This window comes from Phalacrocorax carbo, chromosome 5, assembly GCF_963921805.1.
Source record: "Phalacrocorax carbo chromosome 5, bPhaCar2.1, whole genome shotgun sequence".
NCBI lineage: Eukaryota > Metazoa > Chordata > Aves > Suliformes > Phalacrocoracidae > Phalacrocorax > Phalacrocorax carbo.
This window is the reverse complement of record NC_087517.1, coordinates 1,645,776-1,667,799: the sequence shown is the minus strand read 5'-3', so window position 1 is coordinate 1,667,799 and position 22,024 is coordinate 1,645,776. Positions and strand designations below refer to the sequence as shown.

Genomic DNA, 22,024 nt, shown 5'->3' with positions numbered 1-22,024 from the left:
GTTGTTTTTTTTTTTTAACCCCAGGGTTTAGAAAGAAATCTATCTGCATGTGAAACTGATATTACCCGGGAAAGGAATCGCCTTACGTTCTATAAATGGAATCAATGGAATGATAAATTTTCCTGGAGTAGCCAAATGAATATAACGGCAAATACAACATAGAGCTGCAACTGTTCAAGAGACAGCGGATGCGAGCTCAGCCTCCTTTGTTTCTGCCCCATGTAGCATTAACTTAACTCTAATTACGCTCCTGGGTTTCCCTGCTTCAGAAAACCAGTAGGCTTAATGTTTCTCTGTGCCAGAATGTGGAGGAAGACCTTAGCCCAAGTAACTACAGTTTTTCCTAAAAGCGAAGTTTTGGGTTCCTAAGGGGCTCAAACGGTGAAATTAATCAAAAATAGCCTTATTTGTATTTAACCGTAGACAAATTAGCGTAAGTGTAACCATTTTGCGCTCACTATTAACCGCTGGTTTATTTCAAGGCAACTGATTGTGACTTACTTAAAATTCCCGCGCGGTTTTCACGAGCGGCCCTGGCAGATGTGTCCGTGTGCGTGGGCTGTTTTCCGTGGGGCTGCGCTGCACCGAGCGCCAGCGTGAACCTCCGCCGCTCAGCTCTCGGTCTCCAGAAAGACTCTAAATACATCAAAACGCGTTTCCCGTGTTACGGCAGCGTGCGTGCGTGGCGGTCCTCGGAGGGCTGAGCACGACACGTACACTCTGCGGTTATGCTTGGAGTCCTCGGTGGTGGCTGAACCTAGATAAAAATAATGGTTTTCTTCTGGGTTTTGTTCTTTTTTTTTTAATTATCTTTGGCAGAGTTTTTGAAGGCCTCATTAGAGAATTATGTGAAAAATCTGGAAGTCTCCATAAAAATCATTCGGATGGAGCAGAGGTCAGGACTGATCCGCGCACGGCTCCGAGGGGCAGCAGCCTCTAAAGGGCAGGTGATAACGTTCCTGGACGCGCACTGCGAGTGCACCCTGGGCTGGCTCGAGCCGCTGCTGGCCAGGATAAAGGAGGACAGGTAAGGGTGGCTCTGCTGCGTCCGGGCACAGGGGACCTGCCTCCCTCCTCCAGGGCATTCCTTGGTTTCACTGCGCTGCTGAAAAATAGAAATGAGAACAATTCATTGACCTGAAAAGGAAGATTTAATTTAAAAAAAAATTCTTCAGGAAGATAGCGTATTCTCTAATATCTGTATCAAAATCTAATTTCTAAATAAATACGTGATAAGCTTTTGATTCTTACAGCAGGATTTTTGTTGCTGACAGTAAGAATAATAACGCCAGCAACAATAGCAACTCGTGCCATTTACTTCCACAGGATCTGGGTGTCCCCTGCCCTGATGGCCATCTTTCTCCCTTCTTTTTACCAGGCATGACTGTTTCTCTGTGTGACCTCCAATACGCTCTGAAATCGGCACTCTTTTTCTTCTTTCCTTTTTTTTGCCTTTTTTTCCTCCCCCCTTCTTCCCTCCCCCTTTTTTTTTTAATTCAGTAGATGACGCAGTTTTCCCCCTTTTTATGCATAAAGGCCCTGCAGGTGAGACCCAAGAACCGCGCTGTCCTCCCTGGCAGTGTTGCGGCCGCCGAGGTCCTTCCTCTGCTCGACGGGGGAGCAGCCGCGCGTGCGTGGGCAGCACCAGCCTGCCCGAGTGCACGCGTGGGAGATGCGATTTGGTCTCATTTACGGAGCGTGTTCCGCGAGACATGCATGCGCACGTGATAAAAATAACCTCCGCTGCTCGAGCCCTGCAGCCACCAGCAGAAATAACCCCTGTTGTGTCTGTCCTGACGCTGCCACACTTAGCAAGGCGTACAGGAGAACCGAACGTCGCGTAAGGAGCTCATCAGTACGATGTAGTTTGTGCTGCTGGGGCGTTTGGAGAGGATTTGGCGGGGGAGCGGCAGCCCCGGGCAGGGCTGAGGGTTGGCAGCTTTCCCCTCTCGGGAGCGCAGCGAGGTGTCAGCGTGCCCAAAGAGCCGCCGACAGCGGAAAAAGGGGAATTTTGCAGGGCCTCGTTTCTGGAAGAGAAGCCCTGCACGGCGCAGTGGTAAATGGGGTTTTATGCAGAGAAGCCTCAAAACAAGTGCAGTATTCAGCATACTAACACGAGAAGGTATTTTGTTTAAAAAGAGCCTTTTTTTTTTTTTTTTTTCCCTTGCAGGAAAACCGTTGTCTGCCCCATCATTGATGTGATCAGCGATGACACGTTTGAATACATGGCTGGGTCAGATATGACTTATGGAGGGTTTAACTGGAAACTTAACTTTCGCTGGTATCCGGTTCCCCAGAGGGAGATGGACAGGAGGAAAGGAGACAGGACCTTGCCTGTAAGGTAAGGAGAGTGAATGAGGAGTACTATGCTATTTGACTCGACTGTGTACTTGTTTACGTAGGTAATAATGCTTAATACCTAAGATTTTGCTGCAGTATCAGACAACACATGTCAGATAGTTGTGGCGCACTGTTCAGGGTAGAGACAACCAAAATCTGACCCATCCTTCATGCTGCACTGTGGTTATCAGAGCTGAGAAAACTCATTTATATCCTCTTTTCAGCATTCAGTGATTCAAAATATTACCTGCTTTTTAAGTTCCCTCTATGTTTGTTTTCTGCAAATAGCCTGTTGACCTTGCGTTTACAGATGTTACTGTTTTTTCACAATTTAAAGCAAATACTAGAACGTGCTCCTGCAACACACGTTTTTGACCATTGAACCCAAGTATTTGGTTATGATGATTTGCACTTAAAACGCATGCTCTTGCTGCCTAGAAAATAAAATCGATGAGTGTGCACACTGAGTCAAAAATGATCTAAGAGTATGTACTGAGTTCCTGTGATCATTCCTGACCTCCTCCATTTAATTGCTCAAACCACAGCCTGTAACAAAACCTCTAGAAAATTTTCAAATGAAGCTGAAACAGAACAAATTGAATAAATTACTTGCAATGGGTTATTTACTCAGCTCTAATAGCTTCTGCGGTCTTCATGAAAAGTTAGAATAAGACAAAAAGCTCTCGCAAGTGGATGTAATGGCTCCAAAGCTGTCCGAGAGACATGCTGAAGTGGCAGAGCTCCAGTCCCGCACACCCCGACTGTGCGCAACGGGCAGGTGAAGGGAGGGCCAGGGCAGTCACAGCGCAGCTGTGCGAAACGCTTCCAGGTGAGGCCGTGGATGGGCCAAGAAAAGCCTTTCACAACCACTTGTGCCGGAAAATGGCCAAAATCTGTCACTTTATGCCCTTCAAAGCCTGGAGTCAGGGAAGGGCTGGATTCTTTTTTTTAGATTTTGTTCTCAGGAAGCGATCTCGGGAAAAGCAGGCAGGGTCCCCAGGAGCAGGAGCGGGCCCTGTCGTTAGCAGAGGGGGGATGAAGCTATTCTTGAGTCGAGAACCGTTTTTCTCATGATCTAAAATATGATCACTCAGCTGCAAAGTCTGCCAGCAGCTATTTCATTAAAGCTGAGGTGTGCGTTAAAATTGGTAGAGTTAATTATCCTAACAAGCTGCAGAGCCTCACGCTGCGCCGGCTGCTGCTCCCACCGTGCCACTCGCTGTGCCGTGTTTATCCTGTCTCTCCCATGCTGAATCGATTCACAGACGCGGGGAGTTTTCAAAGAAATGCAAATCCCAGTTCTTATTTCCTTATCTTGAGACAGAGTGGTACTTTAAGTTAATCCAGAATCAGACATGTAATTGACTCTTAAGATTATTAAAACAAAAAAAAAATAGCTTTTCTCTTTTTTCCCCTGCATTTTTTTCCCCCACCAGCTTTTAGCTGGTGATTGCCTGGGCTTTTTGGGATTCTCCTGGTAAGATGGGTGTTAACTGAGCAGACCGTGGGTGAAGGAGCCAGGGGTTAATGCAAGTGCCACGTGTCCCGTAATTATCACTTACGCAAGTGCTTCGGAGTGAAGAGGTGGCTCTGAGGGGGTAATTGTGCTGGCTTAAGACCAAAGTGTCAGCTTTTAGGCATACAGATGCCCTTTCTGACCACATAGTGGAGGCATTTCAGTCTCTTCGGTGTCAGAAGAATGTGCTGCCTGTTTCATTTTCCCTTTTACCTGGTGGGAGGGGAACAGCAAAGCAGGTGAGCTGTGGGGCTGCCCGGGTGTAATGGCCTTCTGATAGCAAACAGCATTTAGTAAGTCATCAGCTGCTTTCAGTGCTAGCTGCCATTCCAAATGCTTATCATCTGTGCTGCCCGACCTTATCCTAACAAACAAGGAAGGGCTGGCTGAGGATGTGAGAGTTGGGGGTGGCCTTGGCTGCAGTGACCATGAGATGGTCGAGTTCAGGATACTGCCAGGTAGAAGCAGGGCTATCGGTCGGGTTACAACCTTGGACTTCAAGAGGGCTGACTTTGACCTCTTCAAAGACCTGCTAGGAGGAATCCCATGGGCTAGGGCCCTGGAAGGCAGGGGGGCCCAAGAAAGCTGGACAGTATTCAAGGACCACTTCCTCCAAGCTCAGGATCGATGCATCCCTAGGAGGAGGAAGTCAGGCAAAGGAGCCAGGAGACCTGCATGGATGAGCAAAGAGCTTCCAGAGAAAATAAAATGGAAGAAGGAGGTTCACAGTATGTGGAGAAAGGGACTGGCCATGTGGGAGGAATATAGGAATGTTGTCAGGGTGTGCAGAGAAGCGACGAGGAAGGCCAAGGCCCGCTTAGAATTAAATCTGGCAGTGCATGTCAAAGATAACAAGAAGGGCTTCTTTAAATACATCAACAGTAAAAGGAAGACTGGCTGAACAAGGAAGGGGTCCTGGTGACACAGGATGCAGAGAAGGTGGAGTTACTGAATGCCTTCTTTGCCTCGGTCTTTACTGCTAAGGCTGGCCCTCAGGCATCTCAGCCCCCACAGGAGAGAGAAAAAGTATGGAGAAAGGAGGACTTCCCCTTGGTTGAGAAAGACTGGGTCAGAGATCACCTATGCAAACTGGATCCTCGCAAATCCATGGGCCCCGATGGGATGCACCCGCCAGTGCTGAGGGAGCTGGTCCATGTTCTTGCTGAGCCACTCTCCATCATTGTTGAAAGGTTGTGGAGGACAGGAGAGGTGCCCGAGGACTGGAGGACAGCTAATGTCACTCCCATCTTCAAAAAGGGCAAGAAGGAGGACCTGGGGAACGATAGGCCAGTCAGCCTCACCTTCATCCCTGGAAAGGTGGTGGAGCAGTTCATCCTGGAGGCCATCTCCAGGCATGCAGAGGACAAGAAGGTTATCAGAAGTAGTCAGCATGGATTCACCATGGGGAGATCATGCTTGACCAACCTGATAGCCTTCTCTGATGGTGTGACTGGCTGGGTCGACAAAGGGAGAGCAGTGGATGTTGTTTATCTTGGCCTCAGTAAAGGCATTCGACACTGTCTCCCATAGCATCCTCACAGGCAAGCTAAGGAAGTGTGGGTTGGATGAGGGGACAGTGAGGTGGACAGAGAATTGGCTCAACAACACAACTCAGAGGGTTGTGATCAATGGGGCAGAGTCTGGCTGGAGGCCTGTAACTCGCGGTGTTCCCCAGGGGGCTGTGCTGGGTCCTGTCCTGTTCTACATATCCATCAGTGACCTGGACGATGGGACAGAACGTCCCCTCAGCAAGTTCGCTGGTGATCCCAAGCTGGGAGGAGCGGCTGATGCACCAGAAGCTGTGCTGGCATCCAGTGAGACCTGGCCAGGCTGGAGAGCTGGGCCCAGGGGAACCTCAGGGAATTCAACAGGAGCCAGTGCAGGGCCCTGCCCCTGGGGAGGAACAGCCCCCCGCACCAGCACAGGCTGGGGGGGACCTGCTGGAGAGCGGCTCTGCTGAGAGGCCCTGGGGGTGCTGGGGGGCAGCGGGGTGACCCTGAGCCAGCACCGGGCCCTTGGGGCCAAGGGGGCCAGCGGTGTCCTGGGGGGCATGGAAAGGCGTGTGGCCAGCAGGGCGAGGGGGGTTCTCCTCCCCCTCTGCTCTGCCCCAGTGAGGCCACATCTGGGGTGCTCCGGCCAGTTCTGGGCTCCCCAGTTCAAGAAGGGCAGGGAGCTGCTGGAGCAAGGCCAGCGCAGAGCTGCCAAGGGGATCAGGGGCTGGAGCATCTCCCTGGTGAGGAAAGGCTGAGAGACCTGGGCTTGTTCAGCCTGGAGGAGAGAAGGCTGAGGGGGATCTCATCAATGCTTATAAATACCTGAAGGGCGGGTGTCAGGGGGATGGGGCCGGGCTCTTTTCAGTGGTGCCCAACGCCAGGCCAAGGGGCCACGGGCACAAGCTGGAACACGGGAAGTTCCCCCTGAACATGAGGACAAACCCCTTCCCTGTGCGGGTGCCCGAGCAGGGGCACAGGCTGCCCAGAGAGGCTGTGGGGTCCCTTCCCTGGAGACATTCACCCCCCGCCTGGACGCGGCCCTGTGCCCCTGCTCTGGGGGTGCCTGCTCCAGCAGGGGTGGGATGGGGTGAGCTCCAGGGGGCCCTGCCAACCCCCCCCAGTCTGTGATGCTGTGAAATGCAGGAGGCTGCAGCAGTACTTCAGTCCTGAGGTGTCAGAAACACAACCACAAATTCTGCATCCAAAGCAAAACAGTGTATTTCAGCTAAGTTAAGAACGGCTTCGGCAGCTGCTGCCACCTGAGTTTTATTAATATAAAATGGGGAGATAAAGATTTGTTTAAGCCTAACCCATACCAAAAGTATAGAAACAAATTGGTGAGTTCATGTTTTTATTCCATGTTGCTTTCCCTGTTCTGTAACGTTATTTCCGTCTCATGTAGATTGAATATGTCTTTATTCCTATATTTTCTTTGTAACCAACAGAGCAGGTGTAGAACACAAGCATCATTGGATTACATGTTTGTGTGCATGTATGCGTAATACAAGCATTGCACTCAAATTCTGCCTTCTGTTACATTAAAAATCCATGGAATTGACAAAAGTTTTACTGGAAATATTTATCTCCGATAATAGCATTGATAAATTCCTACCTTTGCTTTTTAGATTTAAGATCATAATGCATACATTTTCAAATGGTGAATTATTTTATACACAATTTATTATTTATGTATAGTTTGTAGCACTGTATAAATATTTTTATGGAAGGGATCAGGGGAGCTTACTGGTCGGAGCTCCCTTGTCAGAATGCACCGAGTTCAGCCATCACACGCTGTCACCATTAACCCCAAAGAAGTTGAAGGGAGGAGGTGCCTCGTTCCTTCTAGTTCGTAGCTGTGAAACACCGCTTCCTTGTTTGCGTAGGGAGTTAAAGGAACTGTTAGATTCCTAAGTTAGGTATTTGAGGCAAATATCCACGTTTGTTGGAATCTCTAGATTTGGTGGGAAAAGGTTAATTAATTCAGTGACTGAGATTCCACACCCACAGCTCGTTGTCATGCGGTACAGCTGTGAAGGAGCTTTCCGACTGACATCCCCTAGAAGAGTTAGACTGTTTATCTCATTTTCAGCAAACAGAATGGTGGGGGTTTGTTGGTGCCTCTCGCACTAGTTAGTGATGCCTTGCCTTGGATAGGTCAGGTCCTGATCTGACATCTGTACAGGGGTGCTATTCCTGCTCCTCACACACTAGTCCCTGCCACTTCTGCCCCTTATTTTCTTCCTCTGGTTCTTAATTCCCAGTCTGACGTCCCTTCTCTTGTTCTCATTTCTTCTTCCCTTAACTAGTTTTCTCTCAGGTCAGCTAACACCGTGATAGTGTAACCTTCCCCAGAATAGTCTAAAATGGTGATTCTTTTCCAAAGAATCACACATTTTGCAAAGGTAGCAGAAGCCCTTCCAGTTTGCAGACTGGTCCCAGTTTAAAGGCGGTAGATGAAGGTGGGCAGCGCTAACGATGGGGACTCGTCCTGGGCACTGGGCAGCAGGTTGTGCCACCACCACCCCGACCCCGCCTCAGTCCTCCCCGTCCTGGGGGAAGAGAGGATACGAGCCGTGGCCATCAGATACTGGGATTTCTTGGGTTTTTAAAAAGTACTCATGATTTTTTTGCATGTACAGATCAGAAGCAAACGTAACATCGGGCACATTCAGTTCACGAGGTGTCTGTGCTAGGACTGAAGCTGTAAGGTGAGGGTGGGGGGGGGGCATTTAGAAGAAATCCCTGAAGAAAAAGATTGTTCCTGGAGACAGAGCTGGTCAAGCGAAATACCTCATTCTGTGAGATCATTAGGATCAGTTGACACGTATTTTTTTCAGGTGTATTTGCAGAAAATCAAACATAAAGTGTGGCTTTGAGTGCAGATGTTACCTGCACTCAGGGCTTGCAGGGGCTTCCAGGTACGTTTAGGGGTACGTTCCTCGCCCTGAAGGTACAGCAACGCCCAAGGACTCCTGTCGGCGGGTATATAGGTATTTTCGTTTGTTTGAATAGCGAAGGCTATTTGTTGCTGTTCTGACGCACCTCAGGATTTTGTTTCCACATAGAGTAAATGCTGTGGCTTCCACTGATTGTCACCGGAGTAACCGCCAACTTTGTAAACAATTAGACCATGTCAAAATGGGTTATTTTAAGTGCAAAGCCCCTTTCTGTTCCCAGAGGGCTCTCTGGGAGCAAATCCCTGGATGGTTGCCCTGTGCAGAGGTGGAGCTTAAAGCTAAAGCTTCCTGCGGACGATCGGGTGGATGAGGGCAGATCTGGGAATTAGGAACCTGGAGGGCTGTGGGCAGTGCAGTTCCTTCCCAGGTGTGCCCTGGGTCAGGGGTACATGTTCACGGGTAGTGCCAGCTAAAGCCAATGGTCTTGCTAAACCTCCCCTTCTTCTTCTTCCACTGAAAAATCCTTGCACGATATTTGTCCTTCGCAGAACATCCTTTGCCTTTACGTGAAGTCATTTCTCTTTCTGTGATTTTGCCAGCGGCAATAAAAAGCTCATCTGCACTATGATCAGGTTACAAACATCTTGTCTTCTTGCATCTACAGTATGAAAAACATGAAGTGTTTCTGTGCTGGGCACTTAGAGTCTCTGCACAGCACATTCCTGTGGATATTTCCATATTTCCCTTTAATTTTTTTAAGCTGAGGACACTTCAGGCTAGTATTGTAGATACTAAAAATCTCAAGTATAAATTAGATATTGAGAGGAAAAAGGCAAGATCACGGATTAGGAGCATATTATATGTATCATCATCTTCTTATGGCTGATTAAACTTAGAGTTGACTATGATTAACACTGATGGACAGCAGTATTTGAAATTGGTGTAAAAACCTTATTCCAAGCTATACAAATAGTGCCCGTGTTCGTTAGCGATGGTGCCCGTGTGACCGTTGGCCCCCTTGGAGCAGGGGCCAGGGCAGGGAGGTTGGAGGGCGCGGGGTGAGGCGACGGTGCGCGGCTTCGGGGAGCCCCAGCCAGGGGGACCCGACCGGAGCGTCCCCGGGCCGTGGCAGGGGCTGGGGTCCCCTGGGGAGCGGCTCTGCGCCAGCCCCTCCTCGCTCCCCCTCGCCGCACGGCGGGCTGGGCTGGGCTGGGCTGGGCTGGGCCCGGCGGGATGCAGCAAAGCCGGGCTTACTGAGATACCTTCGTGCTGTGCAGCTCCTCTTTTGGGAAGGTGAAGGTGCAGGTGCAGGAGTGGGAATCCTGCTTGCTGCTCATAACTGCAGAAGTGAGAAGCAGACGTTATCTCCGAAATACAATTAAAAGTGGGTTTGAATGATGATTAGAGTTAATCATAACACATTACTGTAGTTGTTAGTGTGACTCCAAGCAGGCAAAATATAGCTAATAGGTGCAAAGCTGAGATAAAAAAACCCTGTAGGAACTCTTTCTAATATTACTGTTTCAGCTGTTTTTACAGCGAGGGCTCTGCAGATCTGTTTGTATAACATTAAATATACATAACAGAGAATAATCCTGCCCGCTGCGTTTCAGTTGTGTGAGAATCCGTGGCGTATGTTAGTGCACCGGTACTTACCCCGAAACCCAGCGCTTCCAAGCTCAGTTAGTGGGTTATTAGGGAAACACTGGTTTTCATAAGCATTTGCTGATGACATGTCAGAAGAATCCAGACCCGTGTGCACAATTCAGTTGCATCATTCAAACATTGCTTAAGCCTCAATCTTTGCAAAAATGGGAAATTTTGTACCGTTCAAGCAAAGACTGTCTTCCTCCAGGGATAGCAATGAAAGAGGGGGCGGAGGATGAGGGTTTCTGTTGTAGCAGAGGGGTGGGGATGACTTAATCGCCTGAAACCAGAGGCACTCCTCCCTTCCTAGGGTCAGCGGGGATGGGAGATCAGTGTGGGTGGGAGCTGAGGTTTGTTCCTGCAGCGCTGGGCACGGGCTCATCCAAATGTTTGCGAGTCACCGTGCGTCCTGCGGGAACATGGCCAGCTGTCAGGAGGATGCGAACAGTGCCGACACAGCCTTTGGTGTCAGCGTAAGCCGTTTTGCAGAGGTTTATAGGGTTTCTAGGTAATCAGTAATAAAAATTTATTTTAAATACAATATTGTTGCGTTGGTATTCATCCGGCGCAAACCCAGTTTGATGAAGAAAGATTGCAGAGTCGGCTTTATTTTGTGCTCCCCGTAATAGATGGTGTTTAACTTCCCTGATAGCAGACAGGCAAGAGGGTCACAGCGCCCGGCCGTTCCCATCTGCTCCGCTTGCGTGTAACGTACCTCAGGGTGGCTCCGGGGCCAGCAGTACTGTTTGTGGCAGAGACCCAGCAAGGCTGAGGGCAGTAAAGCAGCTTTGAAACCTGGGAAGGCTTAGCCCTGTCCAAAGGGCAGTGAATTAACTGAGCTTTCAGTGCTGCGGGCACAGGGAGAAAAATAGAAACGAAGTGTTGGTAAAGTCAGGGTCCAGTATTATTGCATTGCTAAACTGGGCTTTTTTTCTGGGAGTAACGATAGTCACCTCTTGCAGAAGAGGAAATAATTGCACAGCAGGCAAATTACCTGGATTTGTTGGGTCTGAGAGCAAGTGAGGACTCCTTGCCGCCAGGGCTGTGTCCAGTGCCACCACGGGGAAAGCTCTGTGCAGCACAGCACCGTCCCTGCGGGTCTGAGCGTCTGCTCTCCGCGTGTGCCTGTAACACCCGCGCTAACCCACAGGGTGACGGTGTGTGCGAATAGGGGTGTGCATTAGCTAATTAACGTTGCGTGTAATACATACAAAGGCTTCTCAAGGAAGAGCTGAGAAATGCCCGAGCGATTCAGGCTCTGCCACGGGGGGGGCACCTGTGAAGCCCCTCCTCCAGATTTTTCCTGCATCGCACATGAACCGTTTTGCTGCTGTTGACTCACTTTTCAGAAAAATAGTAGGAGCGTGTTTTATGCCAGTGTTTGCACAAGGCTGACTCCAAACACCGGAGCCCTTGCGGAGGCTGAGCTTTAGATGGGCAGAAGTGCTGAGGCTGGAAATGCTGCACTTGCGTAGATTCAGGTGCCTGATCTGAGCAGCGAGTGTCCGATATTCCTCGCACTCTTCGCAAGCAGTTTCCTAAATCACTGCATGAACGAGTTCATTTTCGTGACCGAATCCTTTGCATACAGGCCATAGTTACAGGCGCATTTGCGTGCGGTTGTACTCGCACCCATTGAGCTCCAGTTACGTTGGGCGTGTTCCAAGTCCAGTCTCGCCCGCTTTGCAGTTGTTTTTGAAGCTGAGGACGGGGGCACGACTGATGCTTGACTGGCAAGGCTTGATCCGCAGCTCCGTTGACGTGCCCCGAGGTCCTCGCGGGCCAAGCCCGTAGGTGTAGGGATGCCGAGACCTCGGCAGACTCCTTAAGCGGGGCCCGTCAGTCGCTGGCAGTGGCGGGGTCACCCCGCATCGCGCCGGAGCTCTGCTGGTGGTGGGGCTGCCCGCGGCACGGGGCTGGGTGCAGGGATGTGTCTGGGCTAAAACCCCCTGCCTGGGGCCACCCCTTTAGCCGAGTTGGTGCGTGGGCACCGTACGGCGGGTTAAGAGGGCTGTGGTTTGGGGGTACGCACCGGGAACCGCGGTCCTGCTCGCTGGGGTGAGCGCTTCTCCTTTCACGTGGACTTTAAACACTGGAAAAACACAGAGCAGATATTTACAGGGAAATAGGACATCTTTACACAAAGAGAAGATGCACTCCAGCTGGATTTGCCTGTTGTAAGGATTTATAATCCTGTTAAGAGAGATTACGCCTGGTAATTTTATGCACATTTAGTCTCCCTCTAAGGCAAAGCCGAGGCATTAAACTCTCTTCACTAAGCATTTCAGATTGGATTTGAATTGCTGTTCTGGATGCAGAAGGCCAAAATTCCATCCACTTTACCATTACAATGCTCCTGAAATAATCTATGGAAATGTGATTTTGCGGGTAGGCAGCAATCGTGCAGTTCTCACTCGGGCAGCGCTCTCGTCGCTTCGGGGGGAGCTCTGCCCGAAGGGCAGGCGCACAGAGTACGCAGTCGAAACCGTATTGTTATTGTTAGTAGTTAATATTTAAGTTGCTGTACATAGATTATATTTATAGTCAAAATGTCTGAGGTAGTGAAATGTACTGTAGTGTCACTTAATAAATTCCACAGTGTCTTTCAAAAGGTATTTTTTCTTTTCTTTTTCCTCTTTTTTTTTTTTTTCTGTTTGTTTTCAACTAGGACCCCTACTATGGCTGGTGGCCTATTTTCTATTGACAGAAACTACTTTGAAGAGATAGGAACTTACGATGCAGGAATGGATATCTGGGGTGGCGAGAATCTTGAAATGTCTTTTAGGGTAATTGCCGTTTTCCTTCATTTTCTGTCAACAAACACAGTCGTGCTGTAACGGTTCCTACGCTGCGGACAGGGCGCTTCTGCTTTAGCTGCCACGCAAGTCATGGGTTAATTTAAATTCTCAAGATGTTTGGGGGTGCCTCATTGTAGTATTTTGGTCCTTTCTACTGCATGAAACGTTTTATTGCTGTTCGGATATTTTTACACTTTGAAAATAATATATATATTGTGGTAATACCTTTCCTTATAAAAGCAACGAGGCTTTCCGTGAGCTAGTGCTAATGCTAACTGACATAAACAATATACGTTTGTACGGTGTAAAAAAATATTCAAATCCATGTTTTAACAGAAGTTTTTGAAAGCTTACGTCATCACGAACTTGCACGTTCTGGCTGGGATTTTTATTCCGTGTGAGAGCCGAGCTCGCAGAGGAGTTTCACCAGGGTCTGTATTTCTGCCGGGGCTAGGTCTGCTGCCCGTGACAAGAATAAAATCTCTTCGAGTGAAATGCATTTAGTAATTGTCCTTTAGACATAAAGGAAAATTGGAAAATTGAGTCTTTGATAAGTAATTGTTAGCAGGGATGTTGAAAATGACTGTGAACATCTCTGATGTATCACACTTTATGCATTTTAAGTAAGTATGCAGATTAGACCCTGGTATGCCTGCCTGGTACCCGCAGCGCAGCAGGGGATAGCCGCCTCTCCTTATTTTTTGTGTCTTTTGTCTTCAGCCAGGGCTGGGAGGCTATTTTCTATTGACAGAAACTACTTTGAAGATTTGTGTGAAGCAGGTATTTCTAGAGAAGATCAACTGAGAATTTGAAAGCATTTTTAGGCCGTTTTCTATAAACTATGATAATTCACTTTCCAGGAAAATAGAAGGGTAGAGTTACTAATTCTGAGCATCAATGTTTTAAATCACTGGGTTTCAACATGTTTTGGTGTATAGACCCCTAAGGATATTCCTTGGACGTGTTCTTTTTAACTTAAGCCTGTTGTAGGCTTGTTTTTCACGTCTTTAGAAGTGACCCGTGGAGCAGAGTGTGACTCGCACCACTTTGAAGCGTTAACTGTGTGCCTCGTGTAGACTCAATCTGCATACCGCTGCTGTCCCTTTCTCACCGAGTATCAGAGTGTGTGATGGCTGTAAAGTGAAGCTCACCTCGTTCGTTGAAACCTGAAGATCAGAATTGCTGGTACACGTGAAACCCTGCCGGCGGGAGCCTCGAAGCCGTTTGTTATTGCTGGCGTTGTTATCGCTTACAGAAAACCTTTTGCAGGACCAGTTTTGGGTCGTTGCTGTGGGAAAGTCCCGTTCTCATTAGTGAAGAGTCTAAAATATTTAACTCTCCTTTTGGAAGAACGCTGGGTTTTCATCATAAAAATTATAATCCCTGAAAAACCGTCTCCAATACAAAGGGACGAACAAGGAGACTTCTGTTAAGACTTTGTATTGGAGAATATGTGGAAGTTGACTCTCCGTGGGCTCCTTTTGGCAGCGGCTGGTTTTGGTAACAAAGATACAAATATTGATAATTTTTCTGTCAGGCCTTGTAAGCGCATCAGAATAAACAATTCAGAATTCCACGGCCTTTTCCCGCTCCCTGGCGTAAGGGATTCGTTTTGGCAGAAAGCATTTGATCTCCTGCCGAGAGCAGCACGTGAGTGTGTATTCAGCGTCCAGCGTACGCTAAAGAAATGCCCTGGCTGGGATGTTCTTCATGCATACTCTTCCTCGAATAACGCTAATATATTTTGAAAACCTTTCCCGAGAAGTTTAGCGCATTTAATGGTGGCGTTCTGTCTTCGTCTAGTGCTGTTCTGCTCTGGCTCTTGGCAGCTGCGTGGGAAACCTGTTGGGATTCGTGGCGTGGGTGAGCCAGCTCCTGGTCGGGGTGATCTGGGGTTCGCAGTCGTGTGTTGTGCGGGTTGAGCTGGTACCTTTGGTGTGGTTCTGCCTCCTGGGCACTTCTGTAGTTCATACTGTATATATATATAATAATACTGGGAGGATTTGGTTTTTCTTTTTTTTTTCCCCTTCCCTAAATAATAATTTCCTGAGTCCTGTTTCAAATTGGACTTGAATTCTATTCAATGCTTATGTGAGTAAGCCAGCAATAGGCTTAACTTATACAAATTCTGTGAGAATACTGTTGCGAGGCCATAATTTCAGCTTTAAATGAAAAATTTCAGTCCAAAATATATGGAAAGATGAAGACCAACGATAGCCGTGCTCTCTGCACGAAGCCCTACTGATAAAAGCAGCTCTGCCATTACTGTTTATTTTACGCGTTGAGACTGAGGTGGGGGAGGCGAGGTGAGGAAGCGCAGGAATTTTCTGAAGAACTCTTTGGGCATCGTATTAGAGAACATTATGTCTTTGGAAGATTTTCCCACTTAAACTTCAAGAAACATTACCAGCCTGGAACTCGTGCATCAGCCTAATAAGAGGGCACGGTATCAAGAAGAGACATGAAATTACGTGCCTCCAGCGCCCGGAGATTGCCGTGGAAATGCCGGGCAGCCACGCGGTGCTGTTTCTGGGTATTTAGAGCCTTCGTCGGTAAAGAGAAGCAGCCATGTAGCCAAGTGCATCAGGTACGACTGGATCAATAAAATACCAAGGCCTCTGCATTTCAAAACCTATCTGAGGTAAAACATCTACAGAAAATAGGTAGCGAAGAGTGCCAAGGGGCTGGGGAGGTTCCTCCAGCAGCCGCGTGACAAACCGGCAGTTATCCAGCGGGTTTCCGGAATATCTCATTGCAGTCAGGAAAACACTGAGACTACGTCTTGGTTTGGAAAATTACTGTAATAGGAGGCAGCCGTAAGGCCGTTTCTAGAGCTCTTAGTACATGGGATGTTTCTGTCAGCAAGTGGGAGGGGGTTAGTTTTGGGGTTGGCCTGCCATTCGGAAGACAAACCCTAAAATCCATGTCTTGATAATGCTCCGAAAATGTTATGAAGGGCTTTTGCCTTCCCTGGCTCACGTCTGTGACCGTCTCCTCTGCACCCAGCAACGGCAGCGGCATTATCCCTGGTGTAGTGAGTAAAAGGGTTCGCAGTATTTTTGGCCTCAGAGGCACATGATTTCCTTATTTCTGGGTAAATCAATACTTCATCTTTTAGCTGTGCTGCTGCTCATTGCTGAACAGTCTGTAATGGTGCCTTTTGGAGGATGTCTTAATAATGGCAATTAGGAAAAAAAAACCAATAATCCTGGCAGGAATATGTTACAGCTCTAAGACTCTACTTCAGTAAATGAAAACCTGATCTGTTCTTAAACATTTACCATATTTTTATTTAGGGAATTCCTTAAACATGTTCAATTTTCTGTTAAATTCTGGAAGTGTGTTTTCCCAATCAGAGAATGCCCTGAAAACCTGACAGTCAGAAAGGGGCTCGCACAGCTGTGGAAAGGGTATTAAAAATAAGCTGTCCGTCAGGAAAAAAAAAGATTATTCTTTAGAACAATCCAAATAGGCCAAAGCAAGGCGAGGGAAAGCAAGTGCGTACCCTAAAAGGGGTAAGATGCTGTTTACTCTTGGCTTTCTGGCAGAAGAGGGTTTGCAAGTGCGTGTTTCCCAAGTAGTGCGGCGTGTTCGCCCGTTGATCTCGGTCTCAGAAGCTTCTGGTTTTACTGTTGTAGGAGGTCGGAAATGAATAAGGAGCAAGGGTGCCTGTGTGACCCGGCGCAGCGTCCCATCTACAGGAGTACTGGTACTCCTCTCGCCCGCGTAGGCGGCAGCCGCGTTGCGCAGCCCGCGCGTGGGGCAGCCCGCGGGACCGTCGGGCTGCGAGGAGCCCGGCACGGCCAAGCCGCAGCCCCTGCGCGCGGTCCCATCCTCGGCGGCTGCTGCTGGGCCCAGCAGCAACATCCTGAAGGTCGCTGCTGTCTTGATGTAAACACCGATGAGGCTCGGTGCTGTTGCTGAAGCTTTTCCAGCTATGCACCAAGGCTTATTAATAGCAATTTTTCAGCCTGACTGCGTGTGAGGTCTCAGATTTCAGCTGCAAAATTAGAGGTGTAAGAGAGCATTTAAACATGTTTAAGTAAACAGTTTCAGCAGGGTCGCTGATTTGGATGACTGTGTAATTACGGGCGTAACAGCGCGTAGCCCCTAGGGAGGCTGGAAAGGTTGCGGGCGGGCGAGCTTATTTTCGGAAGTACCCTGTGACATTGAAATGAGTTTTGTGTGTTGGGGAGTGGAGTTTGGGGTATATAAATCCCTGATCACCCGGCAAACAGACTGAAAATCTGTCTCTCTGCTTTTCAATGCTCCTAAGCTGTTTGACTATATTAACTGGTTTTCAGAGCGCAGTTTGCTCACAAGTTGTATCGAAAATATGTTTGTGTGCTTACATTTAAAGCATAACACATTTTTCCCTTTCTTTGGATCGCATTAATTTTTCTGTAGGTCAGGATTCTTGCGTTTCTGTAGGGAAGACATTCAAGATACGCCGGTTCAGTTGATTTGATTGTAGGGATCTTTGGTATTGGAGTTTTCAGGATGTTTTTCCTGTAATTATTGCTTACAGATCACTGCCTGGCAGCCAACAAGAACTCATTTAACATAACTCTGCTTTCATGTTAACTTACTTTCCAACTGCAGTAGTCTTTGGGGATATTTTTTTTATACCATGGCTTTCATCTGTGTGCATACATGAGAGATGTTTCATCCAACACCATCATCAATAAACACACACGTACCAAAAGAACCCCTTTATGCAAAGAAATATTCTCTGAAATGAAATCAGTAGAATTATTAACATGTCAGGCATTTGCTTTTGGAGTCTATAGCTCAGTAACCTGAGATTTTGCTTTTATTTTGCTCTAAACTTTAGAGAGTATTGTATCTTATTTTGAGTTAGCTTTACATATTCTGCCGTAAAAGCAGTGGGCGAGGCAATTTTACTCCTGAGAGCGAGGTAATGGCCAGTAACGCAGAAGCGTTGTTTGTAAAACTCCCCTTTATGGCAATCGATTGCCGAAGCAGCTGTGCCAACATCTGGGCGCTGGGGCTGCGTGCTTTAGGAATCGGTAGATAATACGTACTCTAGCCATCCAAAACTAAACATCAGCCGAGCTACAGGAGTATTTTTAATTCTTGTTCTAGGATTAGGAGTAAAGCCTCAAAGTTGTTTTATTTTTATTTGCCTACAAAGTATTCTTACCCTTAAATATTTTTGACTGACGTCTGCTGAGATTTGCAGGAACTGACGTTGACTCTGTTCAGAAATGCTGGACGAGGAGAACACCCTGGCAGTGGGCTGCACCGAGATCAGACGGAGTTGAATGCGATCATTTTATGCAGTAATAGCAATGGTTTTAAAATGCCTGTGAAATCAAAGGTAGTGCTAAATAATTGATGCCTATATTTAAAAAGGGATCAGTTGTGTGGGCAAATACAAGCCTCAGTTTTAATTCCAGGGCGTGCAATGTTTTACCACAAACTTTGAAGAAATTAATATTTGTAAGCAAAAAGATTAACAGAGAACGGGTTAGCCTGGCATGGGTTCATTAGAAGCTAAATTACAGCGTGCTGGGTTTGACAGCTCATTTTCCAGACCGAGGAGGTGTGGCAGATCTGCCGGAGCTGTTCCTCCCCAAAACATTTCAGTGAGGGGCACTCTGGAAGTTACCTCCCGAGTCGGGAGCAGATGGAGATCGGTATCAGCTGGTGGGTGGGAAAATGGCCTGGGGACGGGCCACCACTAGAGTTTGTTACCTGTAGAGCTGCAGCTGGATGTTGGGTTTTTTCACTAAAGAACTTTTCACAAAAGGTGGGAAACAAACTGACAGAACTTGCTGGGTTGGACGACGCAGAGACGGGCTCGAAGTACGATTGAAGTGCTGTGGTTGGAAGAAATCTGAATTTGGGGAATTCCTTGAGGGGGAAGGAGAAGAAGGGTTAAACTTCAGAGGAGAAGGAAAGGAAGACACCTTCAGCTTTAACAATGGTGATGTGACAATAACTGCTTCATGAATAATTCAGCGTGAAAATTAGAGTTGGGATTTTTTTTTAAATGGGATACATCAATCTTGTACCAGCTTATTTGCAATCTGGCTGTCTTGAGTGCCTCGGTGCCTTCAGTCGCCGTCAGGGCCCTTAATGCCTGTTAGGACGTGCGGAAGGTCAGTAAAGTGGGATATGGCTGGCCTAAGGGCTGCGGTTCCCACCTGCTGCCCCCCGCAGCGAAGGCGGCGCTGGGTGCTCAGCACAGGCTCTGCCAAGGGCACGTTTGGGTGGGAGGAAGGTCTCGGTCTGGCGGTCTGGGGTGAGGTACCGGCTCCGTTCATCGTTCTTTTTCTGGGAGGAGATAACTACGATGACCAGAAGGGTTGTAGTAAAGCAATAATTCATAAACTTGTTGCCGGGTTTAAAAAAAATCCAGGCATGTTGGAGGAAAGATACAATTTATTGGGAATGTCTGATTCCCGAGCTATGGGATCAAATAAATTCTGTCCCTGGAAATTCTGCTGGATTAAAAAATATAATGAATATTAAAATGAAAAAGACTGCAATAAAATTTAATGGCAGTTTCTCTCCAAAGCTTTTGGCATGTTACCTGGAGCAGCCACCGGTGTTGGCGGAGAGCCGCTGGCAGGTGCTGGCTGCCCGACCGAGGTGCTGCCTGCGGAGCGCGCGTCCGTAGCAGAGCGTCGGGGACAATGGCGGTGTTCACCGTAGCCGCGGTGAAGAGTGGTCAAACACAGTGCCATAGCGTGTCTTGTATGTGAGGTGACCAGACCTCTGGAGTCCCACGCTCCTTAACCCTTGTATCAGCTTTTGGAAAGAAGGCATTTTACCAGGGAATATCCAGGCGGGTTGGTTTGGTTGGGTTTTTTAAATAATACTGAAAAGATAAAAGTCCTTTTCTTCTGAACAGGGTGCAGGTTCATCCGCATTTCTATGACAACTGCAATAGATAGCAGATTGTACCAAGGACAGCCAAAACTGTGCTTGAAGAAATGTACAGGAACACACGTTTTAGAAAACGGTAGCGTGGGAGGAATTTCCTGCGAGGGCGAGTAGTCGGAGGGAGAGAGCGGGAGCAGCCCGGGGGGAGATGCTGCTCCTCAGGCAGAGGCTGTGGGCTGGAGCGCACCTAAAATTGCATCTGCTCCTCACTGTCCTGCCCCGTGGGTTGCCCCGGCTGCTCTGTAAAGACAGCGATAGTGTGTATTTCTGGTTTGAGGTGTGCTCCCTTTTTGGTACAGTGTTCCTTGGCATCCATCAGCTCGGAGTTTCACCTGAACGGGCTTGTCGTCACCGAGCTGCAAAACACACGAGTGTTTTGATGTTGCCATTGCTTATCCCAACAGAGTACATCATTTAGCATACTAATGAAATTATATACAAGGATTTAGCCCTAATTAAATAAAATCTGCATTAAGTTACTATGGTAACTGTTATGTCTGTGCGGAGGAGCTCTAATTACAAGACTGTACCAGCGTTCCTGTTTAAAACACCCAGTGGTCCTTAAACTCTGTGTTTTATTACCAGGAGGTATTGTAAATTTTAGTCCTGCTGTCTGCTCCGGAGGAGACTAAAGCAAAGCGTGGGATGAGCCTACCTAAGGAGCTGGGCAGTTGGTGATACCTTTGTCGATGCCAGAAACGTCAGTGAACCTTAGTGAGGCGCGAATCCCAAGGCACTGGTACTGCCTGGCAGAACGGCAAAGCTGTGTAGCCCTGAGAGCATCCGACGGAAATCTTCGTGCGCCCCTGACGGTCGCCCAGCTGCCTCCGTCGTGCCTCCCGTTCTGCAGCCTGGGCCCTTCAGCCTTCTTGCGTTTCTTCTTTCGTTCTTTTTAGAGCCTAGAAAGGCGGACGGTCGCAGCACAGCAGTTAATACACAAACCGATGTGTATCACGCCGAGGCTCCAGTGATTTGACAGAAAAATACGTTACTTCATTTAACAACAGGGTGTTAAAGTCGAGGATTATACGATTGTTTATACTTGTGGGGTCCTATCAAAGGCATTGAGCTTACTCAGGGTCTAGACTTTGGCTCTGGTAGTGGAAGGGGGCAGTTTGCTCCCAGAAGTTCATCACATTCTCTTTGTCTATAACTTTTTTTTTTTGGGGGGGGGTCGATCATGGTCCTCACCAGGGTCTGAACCAGGGGACGGATGTTTTGCATCTGTGTTTCGCTTGTGTGGTTCTGCGGTGTTCAGAGTACCTGTGCTTGCTGCTTTCTGTTGCTGCCTGTGATATGAACCCAGAGCTGCTGTGCCTTTGCTCGAGACGGTCGTGAACGTGATTCTGCTTTGAAAAATGTATATTTACAAGTATAGAAAGGTAAAAGTTCTCCTCTGTTTCTTTAAATATTATGAAATCCTGGAAAATAGGATGACACCTTTCTAAGATGGTGGTTCGTGTAGGTTTATGTTGTAGGGCCTCAGAGCCAAACGAACCCTTCGCACAGGCTGCCACGTGGCAGCAGAAGTCTGTGCCCTTTCATTGCTATCAGGAGTTGTGCCCCTGCTGTTTCCCTTTTACTTTTGCTCAAAATTCCCTGTTGAATTGTGACCCAGGGAAGTAAATCAGGAGGTAGCTGCCGACCTGTCTGTCAGAGTCCCCCCCGCTATAAACTCGGCATGTTTTGTATTTGTTTTGATCAACGTTTTCTGCATATTTGAATTCCAGATTTGGCAGTGCGGCGGCTCCCTTGAGATCGTCACCTGCTCGCACGTCGGCCACGTTTTCCGAAAGGCAACGCCTTACACCTTCCCTGGTGGCACGGGGCACGTCATCAACAAGAACAACAGGAGACTGGCGGAGGTCTGGATGGATGAGTTCAAGGACTTCTTCTATATAATATCCCCAGGTAAGAAATTACGTATTACGCCGTGTAAAGCTGTCTGAAAAAAAGGAAAGTGTAAATGTAAGGCATGTAGAGGTAAGTGGAGACGCGTATGCCTGTGTAGGTACTAAAGTTGAGACGTAACAGCAAAAGCGCTTTCAAAATTCAAGGGAATGGCCTTTCCATGTGTCAAACCCTTCTGTTCTGAAGGTGAAAATATTAGTTGAGGCTCCTCGTCTCCTGAATACCATGAGGGTTTTTTTCAGGACGTTGTTCTCATAATGTTAGTTTGCAACCAAGTAGGAAAGCTCTTAGACCCATTTAGCCTAAGAGATGCAGAATTTGGCCGGATTATCCTTAGGATCCCTGAAGGTCCCCTCAGAAGGCGCCAACGGGAGGGACAGCAGAGGTGCTCTGGGCACCGGGTGGAAGGGCAGGAGCCCTTCGGGGCACAGGACTCGGTGCTCTGAGGTATCTTCGCCGCGTCCTTCCGTCTCACCACTGCCACGTGTGAGTCCTCAGGAGAAACGCTCT

The 22,024-nt window shown here is 48.1% G+C and overlaps 1 protein-coding gene across 2 annotated transcripts in view; it reads left to right on the top strand.

Annotated features, from left to right (window-relative positions):
• The window catches only part of GALNT13 (polypeptide N-acetylgalactosaminyltransferase 13), a 159,349-nt gene that overhangs the window by 82,465 nt on the left and 54,860 nt on the right, over positions 1-22,024 (top strand). For both annotated transcript variants that reach the window (XM_064450924.1, XM_064450923.1), the window contains exons 6-9: positions 820-1,027; positions 2,171-2,341; positions 12,562-12,679; positions 21,334-21,514. In XM_064450924.1, the coding sequence (XP_064306994.1) occupies positions 820-1,027; positions 2,171-2,341; positions 12,562-12,679; positions 21,334-21,514 (678 nt within the window). The remainder of the gene's footprint in view (positions 1-819; positions 1,028-2,170; positions 2,342-12,561; positions 12,680-21,333; positions 21,515-22,024) is intronic.